Source organism: Dermacentor variabilis, chromosome 8, assembly GCF_050947875.1.
Source record: "Dermacentor variabilis isolate Ectoservices chromosome 8, ASM5094787v1, whole genome shotgun sequence".
NCBI classification, from domain to species: Eukaryota; Metazoa; Arthropoda; class Arachnida; order Ixodida; family Ixodidae; genus Dermacentor; species Dermacentor variabilis.
This window is the reverse complement of record NC_134575.1, coordinates 3,916,746-3,942,529: the sequence shown is the minus strand read 5'-3', so window position 1 is coordinate 3,942,529 and position 25,784 is coordinate 3,916,746. Positions and strand designations below refer to the sequence as shown.

At 45.6% G+C, this 25,784-nt stretch overlaps 1 protein-coding gene across 1 annotated transcript in view; it reads left to right on the top strand.

Annotated features, from left to right (window-relative positions):
* The window catches only part of LOC142589531 (uncharacterized), a 193,856-nt gene that overhangs the window by 153,783 nt on the left and 14,289 nt on the right, over positions 1-25,784 (top strand). Inside the window, exon 2 of the mRNA XM_075700952.1 lies at positions 24,669-25,075. Coding sequence (XP_075557067.1) covers positions 24,790-25,075 — 286 coding nt within the window. The 5' untranslated portion in view covers positions 24,669-24,789. The remainder of the gene's footprint in view (positions 1-24,668; positions 25,076-25,784) is intronic.

The following is a 25,784-nucleotide window of genomic DNA, read 5'->3' as shown; positions in this document are numbered from 1 at the left end:
AAAAAAAAAGTAGAAACGCATGCACACTTTCGTCGGCTTCTGTCGTATAAATGATACTAATATCTTTTTTTAATTCCACAGATCTAACAGATTTAGAAAGAAGGGCCAACACCTTCCTTGCGTCCCTAGCGGCCTGGCTCCGGGAAAATAGGCTGCAGCTTAACACAGCGAAAACAAAGTACAGAATATTTCGTGCTCTTAACAAACCACCAAGTAGAGAAATAGTTTTCACTTTTGAAGGGCAACAGATAACCAGGGTTAAGGAGCAAAAGTTTCTTGGTGTTTGGTTCCAAGAACACCTTTCATGGAATGTACACATTAATAATTTAGCTACCGAACTCTCCCGATCTGTTGGATGCTTGTATAAAATTGCACACTTAATACCTATTTGGCTGAAACAAAACTTATATAATTCACTGTTCTACTCCAGATTATCGTACGGCATATTGGTATGGGGTACCACAACAAAAACTAACTACAACAGGCTCACTATTCCACAAAAGAAAATATTGCGCATCTATGAAAACTATCAGGTACCATGTCATGAACTAAGCACATTACCATTATTTTTTAAATACCGAATGCTTAAAGCTAACGACGTTTATGATTTTAAACTACTGCAGTATATATATAAAAATGAACTATATATACACCAAAACATTATTGAAGTTCCTTACGATATGAGACTAAAAAGAAAACGGACCCTAAACGCAAGGACCAATTCTGGTAAACAAACAACCAGGTACCAAGTACTAACAATCCTAAATAAGCTAGAAGATAACATTGATTTCAGTATGGCTAGAAACGCCTTCAAAAACCATGTGAAGGAATTCTTACTAACACGGTGTTTGAGAGAGTGATTGTTGCAACATAAATATATTATAACCTGCTTTTTTCCTTTTTTCTGTTTTACGTGGATACATACATGTTCATGGTTATGTGCTGCACTTTAGTGTACTGGGGTAATTTACCTGTATAACCTGTACTTTATTGCCTGTGGACCGGGAGAGGAGGGGGAAAAAGGGGAACATTTTATTATTTCACCCTCTGTTAGTAAACAAACTGTAACCCAATAATTTTGTCAATTCTGTTCTCAGTTTGTGTAAACTCGTGCACAGTGTGTTAAAATATGTAACGTTATGTGTGTCCGCTCACTGGCAATGAACTACCACTAAATAATGTATAATAAAAGCCTATATTGCAGGTACAGGGGCCCCTGTCAGGCGCTGTGCGCCTTTTGCCCCTGCACCTTTCTTTCTTGAAAGTGTACTGAAGATGAAAAAAATAAACATTCATTCATAGTAATCCTCGCAGAAGTGACAGTTTTTAATTTCAAAGCATGTTCTCGTGTAATTGTCCTGCTTTAGAAGATAGCTTTTCTTTTCTTTTTTTTTCTCTGCGTACCAGTAACCGCACATGGAAAAAAAAACGCCACCATGGTATCGCAGTGGCTATGGCGTTACACTACTAAGCCCGAGCACGCGAGATCGAATCCCGGCCGCGGCAACTGCATTTCAATTGGGGTGAAACGTAAGAATGGCATGCGGATTGAGTGCATGGTAAAAACACAGGTATTCAAAATGATTCCGGAGTCCCTCACTACGGTGTGCCGCATTATCAAATCGTAGTCTTGGCACGTAAAATCCCAAAATTCAGTTCACAAATGGAAAACACAATAAACCTTATTTCAGGTTAAGATACTTAAATGGGCTCGTTGGTTGCTGGCTTGATGGAACAGGGTTATAACGGCGTTTTGAGGAGTGGACACAAGAAGAATGCACAGAGGATAATCGCCGAAACAGCGTCCTTAACTTGGGCGGTACCAAACGGTTGTTCGTGGCGAAGGTATACACTCTTGCACAACGGGTAGTGGCAACGAGACTAAGAAAGGAATGCAAAGGATTAACACACAACTGGGGAGGAAGGACAAGGCCCAACGCTGGTTTAATGAAACATGGCTACAAACGCGTCGTTATAACCATGTTCTATCAAGCCGGCAACCAACTAGCCCATCTAGGTTTCTTAATCGCCAACTTTTCTAGTACGTTGCCCCTGTACTTCCTTGTGTATGCGTCTATGTTTCTGTTTATTTCCTGTCTTCTTTGCGCATTTTAATATTTTGATGAATCTATGAGCCCGCTAGCCCAACAACATGAATTACTTCAGTTGATGTGGGGACCGTGGTCGTCCTGTGGGCGTTCTGACAGCAAAAACATGCCATTGCGTCGGTGTACATTGTGAGTACGAGCGCCATAGCATGTACTTGCAGCTGTTAAGGCTGCCATCATTGTTAGGGGGACGGGGTTTCGGCGACCTTCAGCAGCGTCTGCTTGGAGCTCGAACCAGGTTGACCATCGGAGAGGCCTCGGCAGGAAAGACGAAGTGATGTAAGAACAATAACAGAAGTTTAATATATCGTAACGGGTAAGCGGTGTGCTCCACGACAAAAAAAGAATGCCAATACGTTCGGCACGCGTGCTCCTCCATGCAAGGGCAGAGAAGATGTGACGTGACGTCCCGCTGGCCTTCTTACACCCTCCACCATCCGAGCAGCCTCCTTCTCTCTTGCTTCCTGGCAGGGGGCCTTTTTGATACATGTCGGGTCAACCCACGCAGAGGAACACGGAGAGAAACCGCTCTTTGGCGCAGAAAGGCTGAACGTAGGACAACGGAGAGTAGGATTTGCAGTGGTGCATAATCCCGTCGCACAAAACCGACGGACAAGTCTTTTCGTGTTAACGAGCGTGACATTTAGGCACGTTGCGTCTCAGGCGTTTGGGATCCCTTCCATTAATTGCCGCACAAAGTGAACCATAACAGACTGCCCCGCTATGTCAAGTTTTACTACAAAATGCACGTTGCTACAGCAAGAACTTCCGTCGTCATTGAAATAGCCTGATCTAAAATATTTTAATAGTTCGATTACCGTGTAGACTCGAGTAAAAGCCGCACGAGTGTAAGGGCCGCACCTACAACTTGGCAGCCCACAATTTGCGAAAAACAAGGTAGTTCCGTGGGAGAAGCAATCGCGTGCGCTACCCCGATGCCGTGCATCGGCGAATGTTCGCGCGCTGCCCACTTCGGCGTGTCCCCGCCAGAGGACGAGAGTTGCGCGGTAACCTCTGGTGCAATATGGTACAACCGGGGATCCAGGGTGTGCAGTAGTCGCCGGCTGTGCCAACACCATTTTGACCAAAAGGTTGGGTCCCGTGTAAGGACCTCGTCAAAATAGTTAAAAATAAGTGCGGCCCTTACATCCGTCTACACCGTAGTGACAACGATGAAAACCCAAAAGCAAAGACCACTGCTTTCTTTTTTGTTCAAAGTCCAGCTCTTATATCTTAAACTTACATTTTGCATTTTACTTTTACTTATATTACATTTTAAACAACTTGCTCGGTATGATTTGACGTGACGATAAGGATACGTCAAAAGATGCAATATAAATTTCTGTTTGCTGTAGCAGTAAGAAATCTTATTGTCACATTTTGGGATGCATTCCTGTAGCTACGCCGAGAATTTAGGCGATAGCAAAACGAATTGTAATAACCAAAAGTTCATATTCATTCAAACACACGGGCACGTCCGCAGTGTCGTATAACAAGGCGCGTCGCTTACGCAATGGCTGGATGGGAGTCGCGGGCGTTGCGTCCGACAAAAATATTGTGGTATGCTCGCTCTACACTAACAGAAATATGCGTATAGCAGTATTATGTGAATCTACGAAAAGGTCATAGTGCTAAAATTTGGGTCAGTTTATTTTCACGTGGCGTTTCAAAGAAAGGGCTAAGCACATTACAATAATGACCCAAGCGGCCATTACCACCGGCGTGATGTTTACATTGGAGGCCACAGACAGCGCTCATCGCTCAAGGCAAGATAAAGGCCGGGCGAAAGACATATCTTTCCGGATCCCTAAACACCTTTCACTGCACGCCCCATTAAGGCGGTGATTGAATATCGCTCTTAAAAACGGCCGTGACAAAACGCTCGTTGATCTTTCCGGCGGGCGCGCGAGCCCGAGAGCGCAGAATGAAAAAGTAAACACATGAAAAGTCCTCCTCTCTCGCGCACGGTGATCGAAAGCGGCGATCAAAGGCCCCAAAGGGCCACATAACTTCACGCGGCCGCTCTCCGGCTCCGACAGGGAGAGGAGGCTCCGAGAAACAGAGAGACGGGTCACGCGGGCAACGATGTTATCTTTAGAGAGAGGAGGAAGGGTCTGCGAGAAATAGTTAGGAAGGCTCCTGGACAACGTGCACGGGGGCAAAGGGTGCCGCGCAGTAGGACAGGAAGTTCCCTTCCGCCTCGCCTTCGTTGACCTCGCTCCTCAACCTCTGACCCTGCCTCGTCCTGAACTCTGTTCTTTTATTTAACGGAAAAAACGCGTACGAAAGGACACAGAGGTGAAGAGCAGGAGCAGCAAGGGCTTCCCGGATAGCGCGTGAGGTAGGTAGCCTCCCGTTGCTGCGCTTTGTTCCTGCCACCTTAACCTTACTGACGTCTTAATTCTCGAGTGGCGTTGTCCAAAGCTTTTTCCAGTAAAAGGCGGGGCACGTTGCTGCAGAGGGTCTTCTGTGGGACGAAGAGAGGGCTGAAAGCCTGGAAGGTTCGTTTTCTTTTATTTCTTCTGTCTTCTTTCACCAGATTATATGCCTGCGGAAGGTGTCTAACATGCAGGAAAAAGCGTGACCTATTAATGCGTACGAGGACGCTGGCATACGTAAATTAATTTTGCCAGTTATACCGTCAACGCGACTGAGTTTCGTTTTCCTCTTTCTTTTGCCTGTGTTGTGCAATATTGTGCGTCTTGGTCCGCAACAAAATTTGTCAAAGCTTAGGGTTTTTTTTCTCAGGGATGCCATTGAAGCTTTTGCGGCCGCTTTCTACGAGCGGTAATGATAATGATGACGATGATGATGCTCCTTCAAAATATTGCACGTGTCCACAATAGTGATATTCAAGAATCGGGTGGATGTAGGCACAGTTCTTTACTTCATAAAATTAATTTGAAAAGATAAAACTGCAAATAAAAAGTATATCTTAATTATGGCCTGTTTAATCGAGAAGTGAGACCAGATGAACGGACGACTATATCTTAAACAAAAATAAGAAGTACATTCATAGAACAGTTTAATATGAAGGAAATTTAGAAAAGTTATGATAAATACAGTAAATAAAATGGTCGGTATACGTTTGAAAAAAAAGGTATACGTTCTGTTGCTAGAAGAAAATCACATGCAGCGTCAAACACGTCTGTGTGGCTAAAATCCAGTGCCGACGCCTCAACAGAGAGCGATACTCCAGCCCTTAAGAATTTCTTTGTATTACAAACCGGCCACAGAATAAACTAATAATCCAAAGGTTCTATGTCCAGGCAGAATTTCTACAGGGATATATCACCAGACCGGACCTGCGCAAACATTGGTTTAGCTGGGGAATATGGATCCTTATTCTAGTAATCATAATGTCTAATTGTCTTGATGGGTACCACTGATTTTTTCATGGAAACTCTAGATGTCGAAATTCTGCGAGGCACAGTATTCCTAATCCGATGGAATCTCGGCGTACTGGAAATATTTCTCATACGAAATCACTGTGACTGGCAGTGGTTCTTTCTTGCCTTCACCTCGGTTTCCACTGGACTTGCTTTGTTCTTTGTTATCCCTTTTCAAATGAGGTTTGATGGCGGGGATTAAATAAGTACTCCTCAACCGATGAGATAGCGAAAAATGTTGCAGCAGAATTTATTGTTTAGAAAGTGCAATCTCTGTTTTTTTTATCCATCTGGGCCCTTCAACACATCTTTATTCCACCAAGGAACGTAACGGTTGTATAAAAAGGGTAGCTTACGGACACGAAAGAAACCGATAAAGGCATGAAAGAGTAAATACCGACGCTGTCTCATGTGACGAAGTGTTTAGCGCTTGCTGCTTTGCGGCTTTACGTGTTTACTGAGACATAATTATCTGCTTATCTTCTGCAAACAAAGTGCGAAAAGAAGCGGACAAGTGCTTAAGAAAGGCCAGGTCTACGCATTTCAAACGAATTGGGCTCCATGCTGGAACGGCGAGCCTTACTATATGCCACTGCATGGCCAAGTAGAAAAGGCAGTTTGCAATCCTCTTTCACTCAACCTTCGTCCTGCTGTCTCATCGTCTCACCGTGCTCTGTGCAGTCCGGCAACTTCCGAAGTCGCCGCATTTAATTAGGGTAGGACGGACAGAGCGCGCTAAAATTACTGCGTGCGCCACGCTTTTCTTCCCTCGCTTCCCTTCCGTCTCAATCTCCCTTTTTCCTCCTCGCACCGCTCTCATACTACCCTAGTCATACCCCGGAAACCTCCTTCCTCCCTTCTCCCAAAACTTCCGGGCCCGCGGCCGGAGAGCTAAATCAATTTGAAAAACGGCTCCAGAGGCGATGAGGCGAAGGCGCTTAGTCGTGAGGCCGGATTGAAGGGCGCCCGGAACACGCCGGGAGTGAGGGGGTCAAGAGTAGAAACTTGGGAAAAAGGAGTGTTTTCAAAAATGCGGAAGAGAAAGGAACAAAGAAAGACAGCACTAGCCGCAGCGATGATTCTTGCTGGAGGCGTGCCCAGCGCTAAAGCAGGCGCCCGTGAAGCTGATAGCCTCGCGTCGCCATAGATGTTGCGGGGATGACGAGACAATCTCCCGCCCCTTCCATATTGCCTGCTTGCCTCGTTTTTTTTATAGGAGGGGGATTCGGAAGCTCCCTGGGTATCTAACGCGGGAAAGGTTGATGGTTAAAACCACGACGTCAAATTTGGAGCGCGTGGGTGAGGTGAAAGCAACGCCGGAAGCTGTGTCTAGTGATTCCGCTGCAGGCTTTGCCCCAAGGGGATACTGCTGGCATCGTGGAAGCCAGCTGAGAAAGGCAATCACCCGTCGAGATCAGCAACACACGTATTGAACGGCGAGCGATGCAAGGCGGGTGACTGCCTAAAGTAAGCGGTGGTACCAGACGGGGGAGGGTGGTGTAGAGAACGAAAAGTTTGGCTTTGTAAGGGAGAGAAGGAAACTACTATGAGACGATGGGACTAGGGAGGTGATAGGGAACGTGCCGATAGCGAAGATTGTTGCAGCTTTGCCCGCCAACGACGCTTTGTGCGGAACGCCGCGCCAGCTTTGGCGTCGATAATGCGCGGGCTTGCGCGCTGGGCTGCCGAAACAAAAGCCGCGGGAGGGACGAAGAGGTGCCGAGGGGCGCTCGCTGCGCCGACTTGGGCGCCATTCTGGAGGCGCTGTGACGCGAGGTGATTCCAGGATGCGCAACGCTGGCCGTTCGGGCGGGAGCTCGGGCGTTTGACGTCGATGAAGGCAAAAGCAGTGTCGTCGTGGCGCGCTCTTGATGGGACGGAGGGCACGAACACGCCCCGAGAGGGAGGCGGGTAACAAGAGGGTCGTCGGAGGGAGGAGATTTTCATCGGGCTTATCGACAGAGAACGCCCCGACTTTCTGTTATCGTCTCGTTAATGGGCAATCACGCAACTACGAGGACAGTTTTTGGGGACAATTTTAATATGCAGCTGGCGAGCTTCCTGCGAGGTTCTGGTTATTATTAGACACACTATGATGGAGCCAGCCGTGAAAATTTTGGTTGTTGCATCTTGCATGTAAAGTTTGCGAATCGATCATGCACTCGCGAGAATAAAAGGGGTGATAGAAAGTGCGTACGGCACGAGGGGCACGTTTGAATGATTTGCAGGGCTTTCACGACCGAGAGCAACACAGGGCTTGCGTATAGACGGCATCTCAGAGGGCTCCGCAACTCCGGAGTTTTTTTTTTTCTAACTTGCAAATGCTGTACGAGAAAGCTCTTGCTCTATCGCTTGCATCGAGTTACAGCCACCGCGGCGGTGAAGCAAACCCGTAACATCTCGCTGGAGAGCACAACGCCACGTGGCAGGTCGGCGTCTCGGCGAAGTGCCAGAATTTCGCGAAGTATTTGTCAAAAAGATATGTCGCATGAATTTATTTTTACTGTGAGGCGCGATAGACGGGACAAAGGAGGCGAGACAACCACATGTGCCTCACCAACGGGCCCAAAATTTTATTTCAACTGCGTAAGCATTTCGACGCCTAGCCAACCAGGAAACCCGTCCGTCCGTCTGTCGCGCAAGAGGATCGCTATAAAGAAATTAATGAATAAAATAAAATAAATTTTACAAGGAAGACGCTGTCGGTGGTGAGTTTAGAATCCGCAACCCGTCGCTCAGACGCCGACTGCCATACCTACTGAAGTGAACACCCACGCTTGCAGAGGGAACAGTTTCTATGAAGGCTTTCTTGAATGATTTGGTGATGGTGGAATAAAAAAACATCTCTAAGACCACATGTACACCCCACTTGGAGCATTGTAGATATTAGGAAAACTACAATTTTTGTGAAAACCTAATGCCAAACAAGCCACATCCTCGATATGATTCGGTCGTAGGGAGTTGCGCCTTCCGTTGGGATGCTCCTTCACTCGCCGAAAAAGCCACGGATACCTGAGGGCTCATGCGCTTCCCGGCGCGCAACACACGCAGAAAGCAGTCAGTTTGTTGATAAGCAGTGATGAGCTGGTATGGGTCTCATCACAGTTGATAATGGTTCGACGCGGATGTATAAGGTGCTAAAGAGCGATAAGGACTTATAATGGTTGCAGCCATTCTGATAAGGTTATTAAGCACGGGTAAGGCTTGGTAAGAGTCGGATCAAGTCCGGTAACGTTGATAAGGACGGATAAGAGTTGATAAGGACCGAATTGTGCCTGATATGGTTGATAATCCACCAGGCTGCGTGGAGATGAGCCAATTGCACAATGCTTACGCATACTTGGGCAACTCCTAGAGGGGTTGCTGCGTGAACATTTTTCTGTCTATGCCGAGTACTGACTTTAAAAGGAAGTTTTGCCTCAGGAGCTCCTACCTAAATACATGGGGAGGCAGGAATTGTTTAGCTTGGAATCCGCTGCAACGAATAATTTGAGAAAGTTCTTCCATTTTAAAGAAAATAGTTAATATCTACGGACCAATGGTTAGTATATTATTTATATGGTGCAGAAATGCATCTATATAAACGTTTAAGGCAGATATCTAACCTTGATGTATTATAAGCTACTCTGAATTATGCAACAAATTTGTAGCTAGGATTTTACAAAACCTTCGTAAATATTTTAACAATTTCACGTAATCTGCGATCTTATATATAAAATTATTTTGCTTTAGATGGTCTAACGGGAACAAACACAGTTTACTGATCTGATATATTTGGGTTTGGTACCGATTCGCGGATTTGTTACTTAGTTCTTGAGTTTTTAATTACCGATTTTCGCAATCTACATCTTAAATCAAGATTTATGTCCCTTGAATGCACGGACGGGCACGACCACAAAATGGCGCTACCACGAGCAAGATGACGATGCAGCTGCCCCCTCAGTAGGTATCAACGGCAGGTTTCGTAAAACTTACGAGGCTCTAAAGCTACCTTCAACTTTCTCCAGTCAGTATAATTACGCTTGAACGAATTTCACTAAATAAGGTAAATACAAATTAAGATGGAATCACACCAAATCGCCCAGCTATCATTTTTGATGAATTTCATTAAATTCTTACTGGCGGATGTTCCTTTGTGCATTTTGTGCTGGAATGTGCGGAATAAGACTTGACCCCGAACTAAGGCTTGAGAGGACACGCTTGTGCAGTGCTGGCGCGTGTTCGTAACTGCAGTGCACTATCCAAGTTTGCGTTTATGTCATACTGTGCATTTTAGCGAAAAATGTTGCAGAATTTTAACAACATGAGAATTGGAGACATAACCGTGCCTTCTACTGACTAAGCTTTACAAAGTGGCAGACATAAAAATGGCACTCTAATTGACAATACCGATACTATTTGACCAAATATCAACTAAATACCTCTTTAAATGCTGAGTTTAGTCGGCATGTTGTGTGTACAGAATTCGTCAGCGTGCACTCAAAGGATAACCTTTCGCTAGTAACTTTCTGCCTTATGCCAGTTTCGGGAAATACTGGCTCAAAATGTTATTTGCATGCACTGCTGTTCTGGTTCATATGTTTTCAAACTATGAAAAAACGCACTACGGAAAATTGTTAACTGGGATAAGTGAATACTTTACTGCTGATTCGACAAGACTGATCGAATAGCGTTTAAGGTTGGCACCAGAAACACCTTCGATCTCTAAAAATTATTCTGTTATCTTGAACCCCTGTACTTATTAATCTGGCGCAGCCATCGCCGAAAAACACCGTGTACTAGAATGTCCGAAATGTATTAGAATGTACTAGAATGCTGAAAGACCATATGAATGACATCAGAAAGAAGAAAGCTGTCTCCAATGCACTTGCGGAACACGTGGCAACTTCTAATCATGAGGTTTACTGAGAAGGAAGGCGCGACCACGAAAGAAAGAACCTGCTTGTATTCCAGTAAATAGCTGGAATCGCTTAATTGTTATCCAGACTACAAAAAAAAAATTCCCGCCCAAGCACTCCGTACAGACGGTTAACCAGAGAAGCTGAAACGTGCGAACCCGGTGTTTATCACTGGGTTAATTCTGACGGTTCTGAGGCTGCCGGATCCTCGGTACGCAGTCGCTGCTTGCGCTCGGCTGCACGAGCCTGTTCTTGTAGCCGGGCTGCCGCATCGGCACGGCGTAGACGAGCTCGTTCCCGGTTCCGCTCCCCGCGTTGCTGATCGAAAGCTCCCTGCCCCTCAGGTGTACGTGTGACGCGTAGCCTACCCATTTCGAAGCCAGAGAGCAACTGCTGCGCGCGTGCTCGGCTGCGACGGAGAGCAAAGACGTAGCTACTGGCGCAGCCAATCGCGCTTCTCGCTTTCTCTCTTTCTTTTTCGCACATGAGCAAGAGGTTGCACCGGAGGAGTTTTCGGCTTACAGGCGACAAACGGACGGGCGGACGAATCGGCTAGCCAAATACAGCTTCGCGGTACGAAGTATTTTGAATAATATTTGTATAAAAGAAATAGTCCTGATTTTTGGTATGGCAACACGAGGGTATGGGTCGGATAACTCACTGTGACTTCCAACATGATGGGGATGGGCAAGTAATTAATTTTGTAACATGTTGCTGAATGTTCGGGCATACATAAAAGGTAAAAAAATTTACCTTGTGCGATACAAGCTGATTTTAAAAGGCGGCCTACCACCTTAATTCGTATCTTCTCACCCGTGCACAAGAAAGCCGATTTTGGTGGCAGCGGGTATGCAGCTTCGTGGGAGCTTCTGCCGCAGAACGAAAATATTTGGAAATGGAGGTAATCTACAAAATATGTTACATGAGTATTCTCTTCTTAAAATAAAGATAAATGAAATTCTAAGTTATGTGAGGCTGAGCTTTATCTTCGAATATACTTTCTGTTATTATACTGACAAATTACCTGGCATCACCTTAACATTGCCAACATTCATGACGTCACGAACTGACATACACGCTTTTCATGGCCTCAACGTGAAAAGCGTATACGTCAGTTCGTCTCCCTCCCCCCTTAACTGCGTGTAGGTTAAGAGGCGGGCACCCCAGCTTGGTGGAATAAAGTTTTCAATCAATCAATCAACCAATCAATCAATCAATCAATCAATCAATCAATCAATCAATCAATCAATCAATCAATCAATCAATCAATCAACGCTTTTCGCGGTGAAGAAGACGAGGTCTGCTAGTTGTGAAGTTGCTTCTGGTAATTTCTGGTGCCAAGGTTCAGTTTGTCAACGTGAACTTTCTGCGTTGTTCGGCCGCCTGCGCCCGTAAACAAGACATGTCCCAGCTTCGCTTTGAACAAAATAAGCTGCGAAATCAAATAACAATGCGTCCTCACTGCCCTGTCTCTGGCGTCTTTTCCTTTGACACCTTAGGCTTTAGTTTTTCATTATTCCAGGTATCTACTACATCACATGGCTGAGGAGATGGGAATAAAAGCCGCTGTATCGCAGCTTGACAAAGCTCCCATCTACCATAAGTACATCAAGCCCTTGCATGCCGATGAATGATCAACTCGATAAGAATATGGCAAATACTGCTTTCGGCGAATTTTGTAGTAGCAGATCTCAAATGTAAATCTATACATTACCACAGCAATTGCAGAAAGAAATCACAAGAACATTTTCTTAAGGTCTTTATCTGAAATGTTTTAATACACAAATCATTTAAACTACATTTATTTAGAATTGACGTATGTAGAGTTGACCTATAGCCTCTTATCATAATAAAGGGCCTGTGTTTGGTCCTTCAAACGTCCAATGTAGACGCTCACAGCCTAGATACTTCTGTAGCACATTAAAGCGAACGAATAAATAAATAAATAAATAAATAAATAAATAAATAAATAAATAAATAAATAAATAAATAAATAAATAAATAAATAAAAGCAAGTAATTGCGCGCCGAGCCAGTAGGGTCCAGCATCACAGTCAGAGGATTCCAATGGACGCGAACACGTGGGAAGACACCCGGGTGATCTCTACATCCGCCCTTCTGATCCACCTTCTATAGCACGGCCAACACGAGCGAGAACTGCAGAACACGTTTCGTGATCAAGAATGTACAGGCTTTTACAAGCACACTGTTGGCTATCTCAGGGGAACGAACGGCTCAACGAGGCAACCTTCACGAAGCATGCCAAGCAAATGTTTTTGCATGAAGCGGGTGATTTTTAGCATAACCAACATATTTTCTAAATAGCCAACATATTAACGGACTGGAGCGAAAAAATTAAGTAAAGCACGAGGGTTATTTTTTTGTTTTTTCCATTTTCGAAGATGTTTTACGTTCCCCCTTCAAAAGCGTACATTCGTCCACATGAATGGCTTGCGGATTTGATTGGTTAACGAAGGTGGGTAGACAAACAAATGGGGAGGACACTTGGCAACAACAAAGTGCTGTGATTGGACTGCATAAATGGTTAGAACGAAAAACAAGCAAAGTAAGGGACTTGTACGTTGTTCTTTATCACGATGTAAAAGAAAAAAAAAGAACTAAAAAAAGAACTGAGCTATTAATGGGACATGAAAGATTTCAGACCCTTTTGTTCTGAATCAGCTTACGAATGAAATAAATAGCGAGGAGTTCTCCAGGAAAGCTTTCACGTAATGAACTATGCGCTAGTGCCACAAACGAACCGAAATATTTTAGTCATCTCATGTTCTAAACTGCATGGCGAAATTTTAAAACATTAGTGTCATTCTGCGTTTTAGATGTACGCTCTGCGCCAATATGAAGGGGAACACCTGTTGTCTTCTAAGACAGATTCTTGCAAATTTAAAATTCGGAAACTAATTAACGGCTGTTTTTCATGTAGTTCCCATGTTGAATATGTTGAATATCATGGATATTTATTTTAGCGCCGGAGCGAGGAAAATTACACAGTTTAACCACAGGTTGGGCTCACCTTTCATATTGGCATACCGTATATGCGTCATACCCTACCTCGGTTTTCCTTGTCGATTAATTATTAAGTATTTCAAGTACTATTTATTTATTTATTTTAATTACTTAATTTCTGTGGTCAATGCGGCCTCTAATGTGACTTACCCCCAAACAATGAAGTCTTCCTTACCTCAGTAAGGAAACCTTCATTGCGGTGAGACCAGCTGATGTCACTCTGAAAGCTTCCTTACTGAGGGGCTGTTGATATGGAATGTATTCTTTTTTGCTTTGTTCCTTTGTGCACCTGCATATGCCTGTTATAGTTGTTATAAGATTTAGTTTTCAAGAAGCACACGTGACTAGGAAATCACAGGTGCTTTTCAGTACAGCTGTGGGAGCCCAGTAACGAAGGGAGTAACGCGGCCAAGAAAAACGGCTGGCATAAAAACAGGCGCACTGGCCGCCTCTTACACGCTTCATTTTTTATGCTCTGAAAAAGAAGAATGCATCTCATCTTACGAATTCCCCTACGATACCCTTTCCTTATCGCTGCCAGTATCTATTAAAGAGAAATAAGAATAATCTCCACAGATCCTTATGAAGTTCGACTTTCCCGTATAGCACCTTTTGGTTCGCCTCGGCTGCCGGTTCGCATTTCACAGGTTTGCCTCGTCAACGCAGCGTGGAAGGCGGCGGCTTCTTCGCGGGAAGGGAGTACCAGTCTTTGAAAAGTTAAGGCGAAATCACTAAAGACTGTCCCCAGGGAGGCGGGTGAGCTATGGGCTTCAATAATGGCCCTGGAAGCCAACAAAGAACGCCAGAGTTCATATAGAATTAAAGTGGCAAAGATGGCGAAAACCGAAGATGCTAGGATAGAACGGAAACCTAGCTCAGGGCACATGAAAGAAAGGAAAAGAAAAGGTATTTCGCTCGCCTCACAGCGTCTCCGCTTTTCAAGTCGCGGTTATCGAATTCTGCGCGCGCCGACGGAAGACAAATGGACGGTTTTCGAGTTTACGATGGCGGCCGACGCGCTGTCCGAGAAACCCAAAACGTCGCAACGGGAAGAATGGCTCGAAAAGAAGTCGACAATGACGATAACTAAACATAGATAAGACGAAGCGTTCAATAGGGAGGATAGGCTTATCGACTACACCGCGCTTGAGGAGATATTGTCCCGTGCCATGGAAGCATAAGAGGCTTTAGAATAAGATAATGCAGTGTTCCGGTTAAGTCTGAATAAATTTATCCTAGAATTGAGACTGTATAGCATGGCCTACGTCGCCCTCAGTTGTGTGTGCGCGCGTGCCTGTGTTTGTGGTGTTGGTGTTGGTTTCGTACACTGTCATATAAAGCACAAACCGGTCAAACATACATAGCGCCGAATCGTTATTTGCTCCACCTCAACGTCTTTTTCATTCGCGATGTCCTTTTGTACATCCTGGAATTACCCAATACGTAAGCATGGCTTTTGTGTCAATGTTCGCTAACGCCATTATGGGCATGCTCTCAGTACGTAAACAAGCTGTTTGCAGAATATATTTTTATTTTGCGAAGTTTGACATGGCAACTAAGACTGATGCAGTTACAGCCAACTGAAAAGACGGGATGTCGAAGTTGTGAACGCTGAACGTACCACCACGAGTAACGGGGTAGGTATATTCACCACTACAAATTGTGGAACTTGCAAGAACCAACTTTGGACAAACCAATGAAGCCTGCGCTCTTTGTCGCACACACACAAACACACTTTATAAGTCTTCCCGGACACTGCACATTGACAAAATAGAAACTAGAAACACACTATATATAAAGTCATAATTGAGTCCCCAAACAACGTAAATCACACATCAAAGTGCACATGTCACCCTGGTTAGCAGTTGAGTGTCGGAACACATCAGAGGCTGGAATGATGCAGGTGGCTGTCCGTGGGTGACACGCAGCCAGAAGACGAGGTAGGATTGGGAATGAGCATGGGCCAGGAAGGTAAGCCACGATCGCGGAGGTTGCGGTCGAAGCTCCGCTGGATGCCCCGCTGACGCAGATCAGCTCTGGGTGTGGAGTCGAAAGCTCACCAGCACCAGCAGGCAGGAGCCGAGGCCTATCGTCCGACTGGCTGCTTCTTCTGTTGGCAATGGCGCCGCCGCTACCTCATTTGTGGCGCTTACCTACTACGGGCGATTGGCCAAGAAGCCAGCGGCTAAAGGTTAAAGGGGAGCGAGAAAGACCTAAACGAAAAAGTAAATCAGGCAGAGGTATAACGTTAACGATAATAAGGAAATAGATGTGCTTGACAGATACAGAAGTAACTAATTGTAATTACATATAAACAGCGATTTTTTTGTGTTGTGTTACGTGTTTGAGCCGCGAGGGTATCTGGAGATTGTTCTTTCTCTTCTTCAACTTCTCCCGGTGCCATTGCACGGTCTTGGATTGGATTGGACTGGATTTCCTTCTACGATGGCCCATAAAACTCATGCCTTCGTCGTTGTCGGCATCGCCTTTCCTTTGCAACGCGGCACGTGATCCGTGTGACGCCATGTCCTGGTGTCTGTTTCTTTGACATAAGTTGATCATTTTATCATCATCACAATTGCAATCAATGCCGCCTTCAAAACTGTGGTGGGACACGCAATAGTGCAGTGAACAAAAGGAAAATATGAGCATTGTGAAACTGCTAATAACTCTGCTACCTCAGTGACTGCACGTTTCTTACGGAATACCATTGCAGTTAGCTGCATTGCGCGACACTTTTCCGAGCTTAACAGCTCAACGTGCTTATTGCAATGGGCGGCTCTTGCGCTTATTCGTCGGAGCGACACATTCAGCGTCGCACACGATGAGTGCTAGAGGTGTTGTTAAGACGGAATCCGAAGTAAGCAGAGCGTCAGCAAGACGCAGATAACAAATTATTATGAGTTCGTATACATGAGAGACCATGAAGTTTACTTTAAAGGAAACAATCGTGGTCATTATGCGTGTGAAAGAGACGATATTCGCGAAGAGTGCTCCGAATACATTCCACATGCGATACCGCATGCAACGAATGGCTAATATCACAAGTCACTAAGTCTTGCGCCGTTAATGTTCGGCGTCGGAACCCGTGAGAAGCTGTTTCACGCACTGCTAGAAGAAGTGGCTAGAAACGGTCCACGGCGCCTTTTCGTGCTCGGTCAACTTCGAGAGAAGGGGCTCCCGAGCGTTACGGCACGCGCCCATTTCACGCCCCTGGGAAGCCGAGAGGGGGATTGGCCACCTCGTCTCTCCACAGTCTCGGAGCTTCTCATCCCTGCGAGACTGAAGTGCGCTCTCAAACGAGGGCTGTGAGCAGAGTCGGGGCATACAGCAGGAACCCAGCGGGAGGCCAGCATAATCCAGCCTTAATGACACCCATTTGCGATCTGGGCCCTGTCTACCATTAGCGAGCCCAGAGGAATGACTTAAAAGTGGCTCTCGCGCGATGGGGCCCTCCTGCGCAAACGGAGGATGCGATGGGGCTGCGTCTCTCCGACGACGGTTAATCTAGCTCCCGTTTCCTACTTTCTGCTTGTCGCTCCTTTCACTTAGCACGGCCCGCCAAGGAAGAGCAGCTGCACCTTGCCGCTCGCGGAACAATGTGTGCGGAAACACGGTCCCTCGCTTCGTCGTGATACCAGTGCCGCTGCTTGTTCAGAGGTTGGACGGAACGTCCTCTATGGGCCATCAATTCTAAGCGTCGCTCCTACTTCCCTTCACTATGCCAGTGCATCAACAGAAGCGGGTAATTAGCTCCAATTTTGGCGTTTTAGTCAATCGTTATTTCTTTTCTGTGTCGCCGTATAGTTTACAACATGGAAAGTACTTTTTTAGAGAGCAACTCTTAGGCGCTCGTTCCTGGATTGAGCGTCGGCGTCCCTCGGCGTAACCACGCGAACGCGCTCGTGCCACAGCTTGCGTGTTCGTCGTCGTCTTCTGCCGCTCACCAACCAGCGTTCCCTCCCTCTGCAAAAGCAGTGGCGGCACTGGCCCACTGCCAGATGGTGCGGTGATTTCGGTCTCAAATTCTTTGATTCAATGTATCACCAAATGAAAGCCAATAAAGAGCGGTGCTCAAATTTTGCATTAGGAAGGATCGTAATCGTCGGGCACTTTTTTGCTTTTGTGCTTTTTTTACCCTGGAGAGCAAAAAGTAGGAAGCATACACTCCATTGCGCTTAAAAACTCAGTCGCTGCTTTCACTTAATACGACACGTAGAAGGCGACGCTGTGAGCGAGCGTGTAGGTATACTGCACTTTTACCCTTCAAAACAACGTCAACCTTTATATTTTATTTTTCCATTCTTTCAAATCATTGACTTAACAGACAAGCTCTGGCATATCTACATCAGCTCCATCACCTCTACCTATCCTGTGCATAACATGATCACACATCTTCGCGGCCTTCTTTTTTCTTGTCTCCACCCTCCTCCTCTCCGGCCCTTTCTGTCATCGACCCCTTTCCCTATAAAGGTGCCTACACACAAGCTTAAATAATTATCTTCCTTTTATTAAAGAGCCTTCTGGGCATCCCTTTCTCTGGGTTGCCGAACAATGAATTTCGAAACTCATTTCTGCAATTTTTTATATGGCAGTTACCCCATTGATTGGTTTATTCAAAAGGAACACTTCCTATTCATTTAGTTTGAAAGCATCGCTTCTATTTTTATAATGCGGCTCATCAGCATTACTCACTATTCAAAGTCGGTAATATTATATGCCATGCAGTCCATGACATGAGCACTCTATGCAAGTTCAGTTTCAGTTGTCTCGTTATAGGAACTGAATTTATAAAACAGGAGCCGTGGGCTGATGTGTCCATGAAGTCTACAAAGTGCCGAAATCTACATATCACGGAACAACGCAGAACAGAAACTTGAAATCGACGCAAGAACAGCAGACGTGCAGGGCACAGAGCCTTCAGTGGGACTCGCACAATTCAATAGGAAAGACAAGAACAAAAGGCAGTTTCGCTACTCACACGTGTTCTGGCAATACGCGGCGGTGGCATGGCTTGATGCGCCTCTGGAGGCGACGCTGTTGCGCCCCAGAAACAGCGCCGGGAAAGCACCGGACGTTCACAGCGCTGGTTTGATTAGGAGCTCCGGCGACCGCGTCGCACTTCAATGGTGCACGGATGTGAGACCAATGGCGAACCGTACGTCAGCACCCAATGCGAGGACCAGCGTCTCGCTGCGTGTTACAACGCGGCCGCGAATAGACTTAGTTTGACTTTTACCATGCATTGTGGAAAGACCAGTATACGGAACACGATGTTGTATGTAAGCTAGAATGCTGCCCTGTCTCGGGCAGAGCCGATCCAGCAGTGCGCTCACTTCTCTTCCTTATTTTTGCAGCCGAAAGCACAGCGTGTCGCTAGAGGTCTTCGAACTCCTCACGCGCCGGCCGCGCATGCGCCGTAGAAGACAACGTCAGCACGAAGACATCGGTGACAGCGCACCTCGAGTGTCCGTGTAATTGATATCGCAAGAAGATGCAACTTCACCCCGGCCCAGCGATATACGTAAATAAGAGTGATTGCGAACGTGTTTCTGCGGGGTCAAAATACATCAATATTTCTTTAATTTATAAACACAACTATTCTTTGGTGGAAGGAGAAATGATGAGCAGGAACGTCAAGCTTTCGTGCGCGCAAAAATATAGCAAACTTGTCAAGTGTGAACAATTTTGCCTCCGAAGAAGGAATATTTCTTTCCAAAGAATGGCAATAAAAAAAGGAAAGGTTGGATTGCGCCACTGATTACGGTAATGTGATCTCCTTGTAAGGGCGTACAATGCCACCAGCCTGCTCGTGAGCTCGCTAAGCTGATTACACACGACCAGATGGGTCGTCGACTCAGGCCGCAGGCGACCATGATGTAGCCGTGCTGCAACGAGTAACACCTTGTCATCACACCTTATATGCAGCGCATATCGTGCGTGTGGCGCGTTTCAGTGTCACTGAGCTACGTCATGCTTACCCGCTGGCTGAATAGGCAAATCATACAAGTCAAGAAAGACAGCCTGCTTGCATAGAGAAAAGAGTAGCTATTTCTGCTTCCCTGCAAGGAGCACTTTTATTGCCGATGAAAATCAATAACTTCAATAAAACACGGCCCAGTGCCTATCAATATGCGCCAAAAGAGTTGGCTGCGGCAACTTGATGGGGTCCTCTGCGCCCATACTACCAACCGAGATTGGCACGATGCATTCGCTTCTACTCTCTAGGCGTTAACAGTGTCCTGTAAAGCGTGCACCTCCTTGGGCACTGTGCAACTGCGGAGTAGTTGCATATAATGAAAAGAACGCACTGGTTTATGATTTTTTGAGTAGAGGCCTAGCTGTGCCATCAAACCCAAAATGAAGAGTGAAGTGCAAGCTCCAACAGTAGAGCGTCATATTTTTTGTGCGCATATAATTGTGGAATGTCTAGAAGCCGATTTCTCCCTCTCTCTCTCCCGTCTAGCAAGCACGGCAAATAGGTAACGTCACTACATGTGATGACATAATCGTGCGGTGCTTAGGAATCACAAGCTGCACACGAGTATTAAATGAAAGCTTGCGCTGTATTACGCGCTGCAGCAGAAAGCAGGATTTAAAGATAAACACACGAACACGAACACGTGGACAAAAAGCTGTATATTATGCATTATAAAAACCTAAACTTTCTATCGTCTCAAAACTGCAATAGTCACATTCGTAGCATCAGCCATCATGAGACTCGTGCTGCTTATGCCATAGCCACGGCTGCCAGCCGCCAGACGCAAACCTAAACTTTCTCAACATAGAAAAACCTCGTAAGCACTCCCCATCGGCTCACGTATGGGGAGTGCTTAACACTTGCTTCACCTCAGCCGTGGGTCGGTCCGGCATTGCACTATCTTCGGAATCGGCCCACGTATCATCATCAGCCTGGTTATGCCCACTGCAGGGCAAAGGCCTCTCCCATACTTCTCCAACTAACCCGGTCATGTGCTAATTGTGGCCATGTTGTCCCTGCAAACTTCTTAATCTCATCCGCCCACCTAACTTTCTGCCACCCTCTGCTACGCTTTCCTTCCCTTGGAATCCATTCCGTAACTCTTATTGAGCATCGGTTATCTTCCCTCCTCATTACGTGTCCTGCCCATGTCCATTTCTTTTTCTTTAATTCAACTAAGATATCATTAACTCGCGTTTGTTCCCTCACCCAATCTGCTCTTTTCTTATCCTTTAACGTTACACCTATCATTCTTCTTTCCGTAGCTCGTTGCGTCGTCCTCAATTTAAGCAGAACCCTTTTCGTAAGCCTCCAGGTTTCTGCCCCGTACGTGAGTACTGGTAAGACACAGCTGTTATAAACTTTTCTCTTGAGGGATAATGGCAACCTGCTGTTCATGATCTGAGAATGCCTGCCAAACGCACCCCAGCCCATTCTTATTCTTTTGATTATTTCAGTCTCATGATCCGTATCCGCAGTCACTACCTGTCCTAAGTAGATGTATTCCCTTACCACTTCCAGTGCCTCACTACCTATTGTAAACCGCTGTTCCCTTCCGAGACTGTTAAACATTACTTTAGTTTTCTGCAGATTAATGTTTAGACCCACCCTTTCGGCTTTGCCTCTCCAGGTCAGTGAGCATGCATTGCAGTTGGTCCCCTGAGTTACTAAGTAAGGCAATATCATCAAAGAATCGCAAGTTACTGAGGTATTCTCCATTAACTCTTATTCCAAATTCTTCCCAATCCAGGTCTCTGAATACCTCCTGTAAACACGCTGTGAATAGCATCGGAGAGATCGTATCTCCCTGCCTGACACCTTTCTTTATTGGGATTTTGTTGCTTTCTTTATGGAGGACTACGGTGGCTGTGGAGCCGCTATAGATGTTTTTCAGTATTTTTACATACGGCTCGTCTACACCCTGATTCCGCAGTGCCTCCATGACTGCTGAGGTTTCTACTGAATCAAATGCTTTCTCGTAATCAATGAAAGCTATATATAAAGGTTGGTTATATTCCGCACATTTTTCTATCACCTGATTGATAGTGTGAATATGGTCTATTGTTGAGTAACCTTTACGGGATCCTGCCTGGTCCTTTGGTTGACGGAAGTCTAAGGTGTTCCTGATTCTATTTGCAATTACCTTAGTAAATACTTTGTAGGCAACGGACAGTAAACTGATCGGTCTATAATTTTTCAAGTCTTTGGCGTCCCCTTTCTTATGGATCAGGATTATGTTAGCGTTTTTCCAAGATTCCGGTACGCTCGCAGTCATGAGGCATTGCGTATACAGGGTGGCCAGTTTCTCTAGAACAATCTGCCCACCATCCTTCAACAAATCTGCTGTTACTTGATCCTCCCCAGCTGCCTTCCCCCTTTGCATAGCTCCCAAGGCTTTCTTTACTTCTTCCGGTGTTACCTGTGGGATTTCAAATTCCTCTAGACTGTTCTCTCTTCCATTATCGTAGTGGGTGCCACTGGTACTGTATATCTGTATAGAACTCCTCAGCCACTTGAACTATCTCATCCATATCCACACCTCCTTCACCTCAGCTGTGGGTCGGCCCGGCATTGCACTATCTTCGGAATCGGCTCACGTATGGGGAGTGCTTAACACCTGCTTCACCTCCACCATGGGTCGGCCCGGCATTGCACTAACTTCAGAATCGGCCCACGTATGGGGAGTGCTTAACACCTGCTTCACCTCCGCCGTGGGTCGGCCCGGCATTGCACTATCTTCGGTATCGGCCCACGTATGGGGAGTGCTTAACGCCTGCCTCCTTCACCTCCGCCACAGATCGGGATGGTATGGCACTATCTTTGGGATCGGCTCACGTATGGGGAGGGATTAACGCCTACCTCCTTCATCTCCGCCGCGGATCGGGAGAGTATTGCAGCTATTTTTGGGATCGGCGCACGTATGGGGAGTGTTTAATGTCTGCCTCCCTCACCTCCGCCACGGATCGGGACGGTATTGCACTATCTTCGGGATCGGCCCACGCATGGGGCGTGCTTAACGCGTGCCTTCTTCACCTCCACCACGGATCGTGACGGTATTGCACTGTCTTTGGAACCGGCCCAGGTATGGGGAGTGCTTAACGCCTGTTTCACCTACGCTGCGGGTCGGACCGGCATTGCACTATCCCAAGGATTGGCCCACATATGGGAAGTTCTTTTTGCTTACAACGACAGGAAAATTTCCTTGGGCAATAGAGCTATAGAGCTTTGCTGTAAAAAGGAAGTGGAACAATAGTGCATTCTTACGACGAGCGCGTATCGACAAACTGGTGTCATTCTGGAAATTATTTCCAAGTGGGTGCACCTTGCAACCTCGCCGTATACAATTCGTGAATTGCAATATGCTCCGCAAAGTAAATAATTAAGTAGTTAATTAGGGGAATTTTTTTTCTTAGTTTAATATCTGTTTCAATTTCTCATGCAAGTAACGTCCGCCTTTCCGAAGAATCCAGCTCAATGGCTATAACTATGTTACTTGCGACAAGTGATTTTCGAAAATTCTCGGAAACGTTAAAAAAGATCACCCCGTATTATGTGCAATCGCAAATTTTAATCAATTTATCATGAGTGGGACTTTTCAAGAACAAGCGTCAACGGTGTAACAGTTGCACGTAAGCTTTAAGCTACTCCATTGTTTTTGTCTGCTCTACGCGATGTAACCGACGCAGCCCCGAGAAATATCAATTTCTATAGAAGAGAGTGCAGAAATTTCTTTCTAATATGCTACAAATTACATTCACTACCATACAGCGGTCATTCGATGAGATTATTAATGCATTTGACACATAATTGAATACGGAAATCTAATTGGCTCCGATGTGAAGCTACGTGTTAATGATTGTGGCCAACAAGCTTCAACGAAACTCCAGTTTAGCTGTCTGTAATACTTGAACTCTGCACCGCTGATTGCAGGCACGATAGTCTGCGGTATACTGTGGGACAGGTTTACATTGCGTTGATCCGGTGAATGCCCGTTATGGTCCGCCAGCCATAAGTAACCATGCCAGGCACTCTTATGCTGCTCTTTTCTCGCTTGAGGTCCTGTAATATACATATATATATATATATATATATATATATATATATATGTATATATATATATATATATATATATATATATATATATATATCTTTATTTATTACAGGGGGTATTCGCTAATCTATTGTGTGGCGCTGCAGGTAATGAGCACGCAAAAGGAGCGATAGGCAATTAACAAAGACTCGAACGCGTATTAACACTGGCAATACATGTGTCGACGCATTCATTGGCGTGCTTTCTTGTTTGATATATATATATATATATATATATATATATATATATATATATATACTTATTTGTGTATTTATTTATTTATTTCTACAGTCGCTCCCATCAGGAATCGTAACATGAGGGGTAATTACATCTTATCTTACAACGTAACAATATTATTTAACACAATATTAAGATTACACTCAATGCATAGCCAATTAGCAAAGAGATAGAATATACTAGGCAGAAAAGTAACCTCATACATTTTATTAATGTTACTAAAAACAAGAGGCAATCAAAAAGGCAGACAATTTGCAAAGGTGAACAGAATGGTAGGTTTCTATTACGCAATAATAGATGGCAGAAAATTTGAGAGTATCAAGGGGTAATGAGATGGGGCTGTCAAATAGATGGTAAGTAATAATTACAACAGGAAAAAAGGCAAACAATTTGGATAAATAAACTATGGTACGCAGTAATGGCAAGTAATACAGGTTATAAAAGCCACGTATACACACACAAGAGGCAGTAATTTGTAAAATACGTTTCAGGTGTCGTTAAGTAAACTGTGATTATGCACACAATATAATGAAATAAAATAAAATGGCACAGAAAGAAATAGTGACACAGGTACGTCATAGTTGTGAAGGATGCCATTCATTTTCGGCTAATGTTAAAAAGGTAGACAAGGCTGGGCTGTTTCTAATACTAGGGTCCAGCTTATTCCATTCACGCGTCATTAAAGGGAAAGACGAATGCTCATGACTTTCCTTATGAAATGGGTGTTCATTTAACGATAGTTTAATGATGATATATGTATAATAGACGTATGCAACAAACCGTTCTAATTTCTGTCTTGCAATTTTTTTTTCTCTGTGACATTCTTTCCATGCTTGAATCTTCTATTTACAAAATACAATTATTTCTGTTGTAACTTTCTACACGCAGGCAACCTTGCTTATCCTCTCTTCTGAGAATCGTCTTTCTTTCCTTCTCTTTCTAGGCGAACCGGGCATCTTGTGCTGCCAGGTGACCTGTTCGTTCTACCGTGGTAACCAAGACAGCCGAGTCAACAAAGGTGCCCAATCGAAAGACGAAGCAAAGTCGCCGCCGCAGCCTAAGGAATGGGATGGCTCGTTTCTACCGGCTGGCGGCACACCGTCACGCTGTCCTGGGCGCTGGCGGCGATCCTAGCGGCCTTCATCGGCAAATGCTTGGCAATGTCGACGCCGCCTGCAGCGTGGGATGCCGAGGCGACCGCGAAGACCACGACCGACGGGCCGCCAACGTTCGTGCCATGCCGCCTGTCCGAGCTGACGTGCGACAGCGGGCGCTGCGTGGCGCTGTCCCGGTTCTGCGACGGCTCCGACGACTGCGGAGACGGCTCGGACGAACCGCTCGGTTGCTCCAGTAAGCCTGTCTTAGTTGGGATTCAAGGTCGACTGCAGCGAAAGCTTGGCCCGCGTAAAGAGCGCAGCTTTAGATTATGCTGATATACAGGGTGTGCCGCATAACTTGGACCAAGACTTTACAATTGAAAGGCGCGACGGAAGTGAATTGAATCGAACGCATATTATTCGCAACAGCCTACAGTAACTAGGACAATATGTGTTTTCCGCATAAATCAGTAATTAAGTTTAATTACCCAACTTTTTATTTATTGGCTGAGCACTCCAAGTATGATAAACTGGTTTGTAGAGCGCCTTCAGAAACCACCGATCGAGTTCGTTCCTGTACGATACGTCTCACGTATAGTACTTTTTTCTGGGTTGCAAAGAAAGCCTGCAAATATGAAAAAAGCCAGATGAGGGAGCGCTTGCGCATTTGTGCGGTGCTGCTCTCAAGCGCGCGTTCGGTGGGCACGGTCGGCTTCGTCGTGACTAGCGACGGGGAAGTGGCAGGGCGTTATGATGGTGGTAGGCAGGCCGAGGAGGGGGGGGGGATGACGACGCCCGTCGGATGACGACGCTAATGGATGCCGCTGGCCGAGCGCTGCAGAGGAGATACAGAACGCCGTGCCGCTTCCTCGTCGCCAGTCACGATGCAGCCGACCTTGTTCACCGATAGCACGATTGAGAGCAGCACGATACCTCTGTGCAAGCGCTCTGTCACGTGGTTT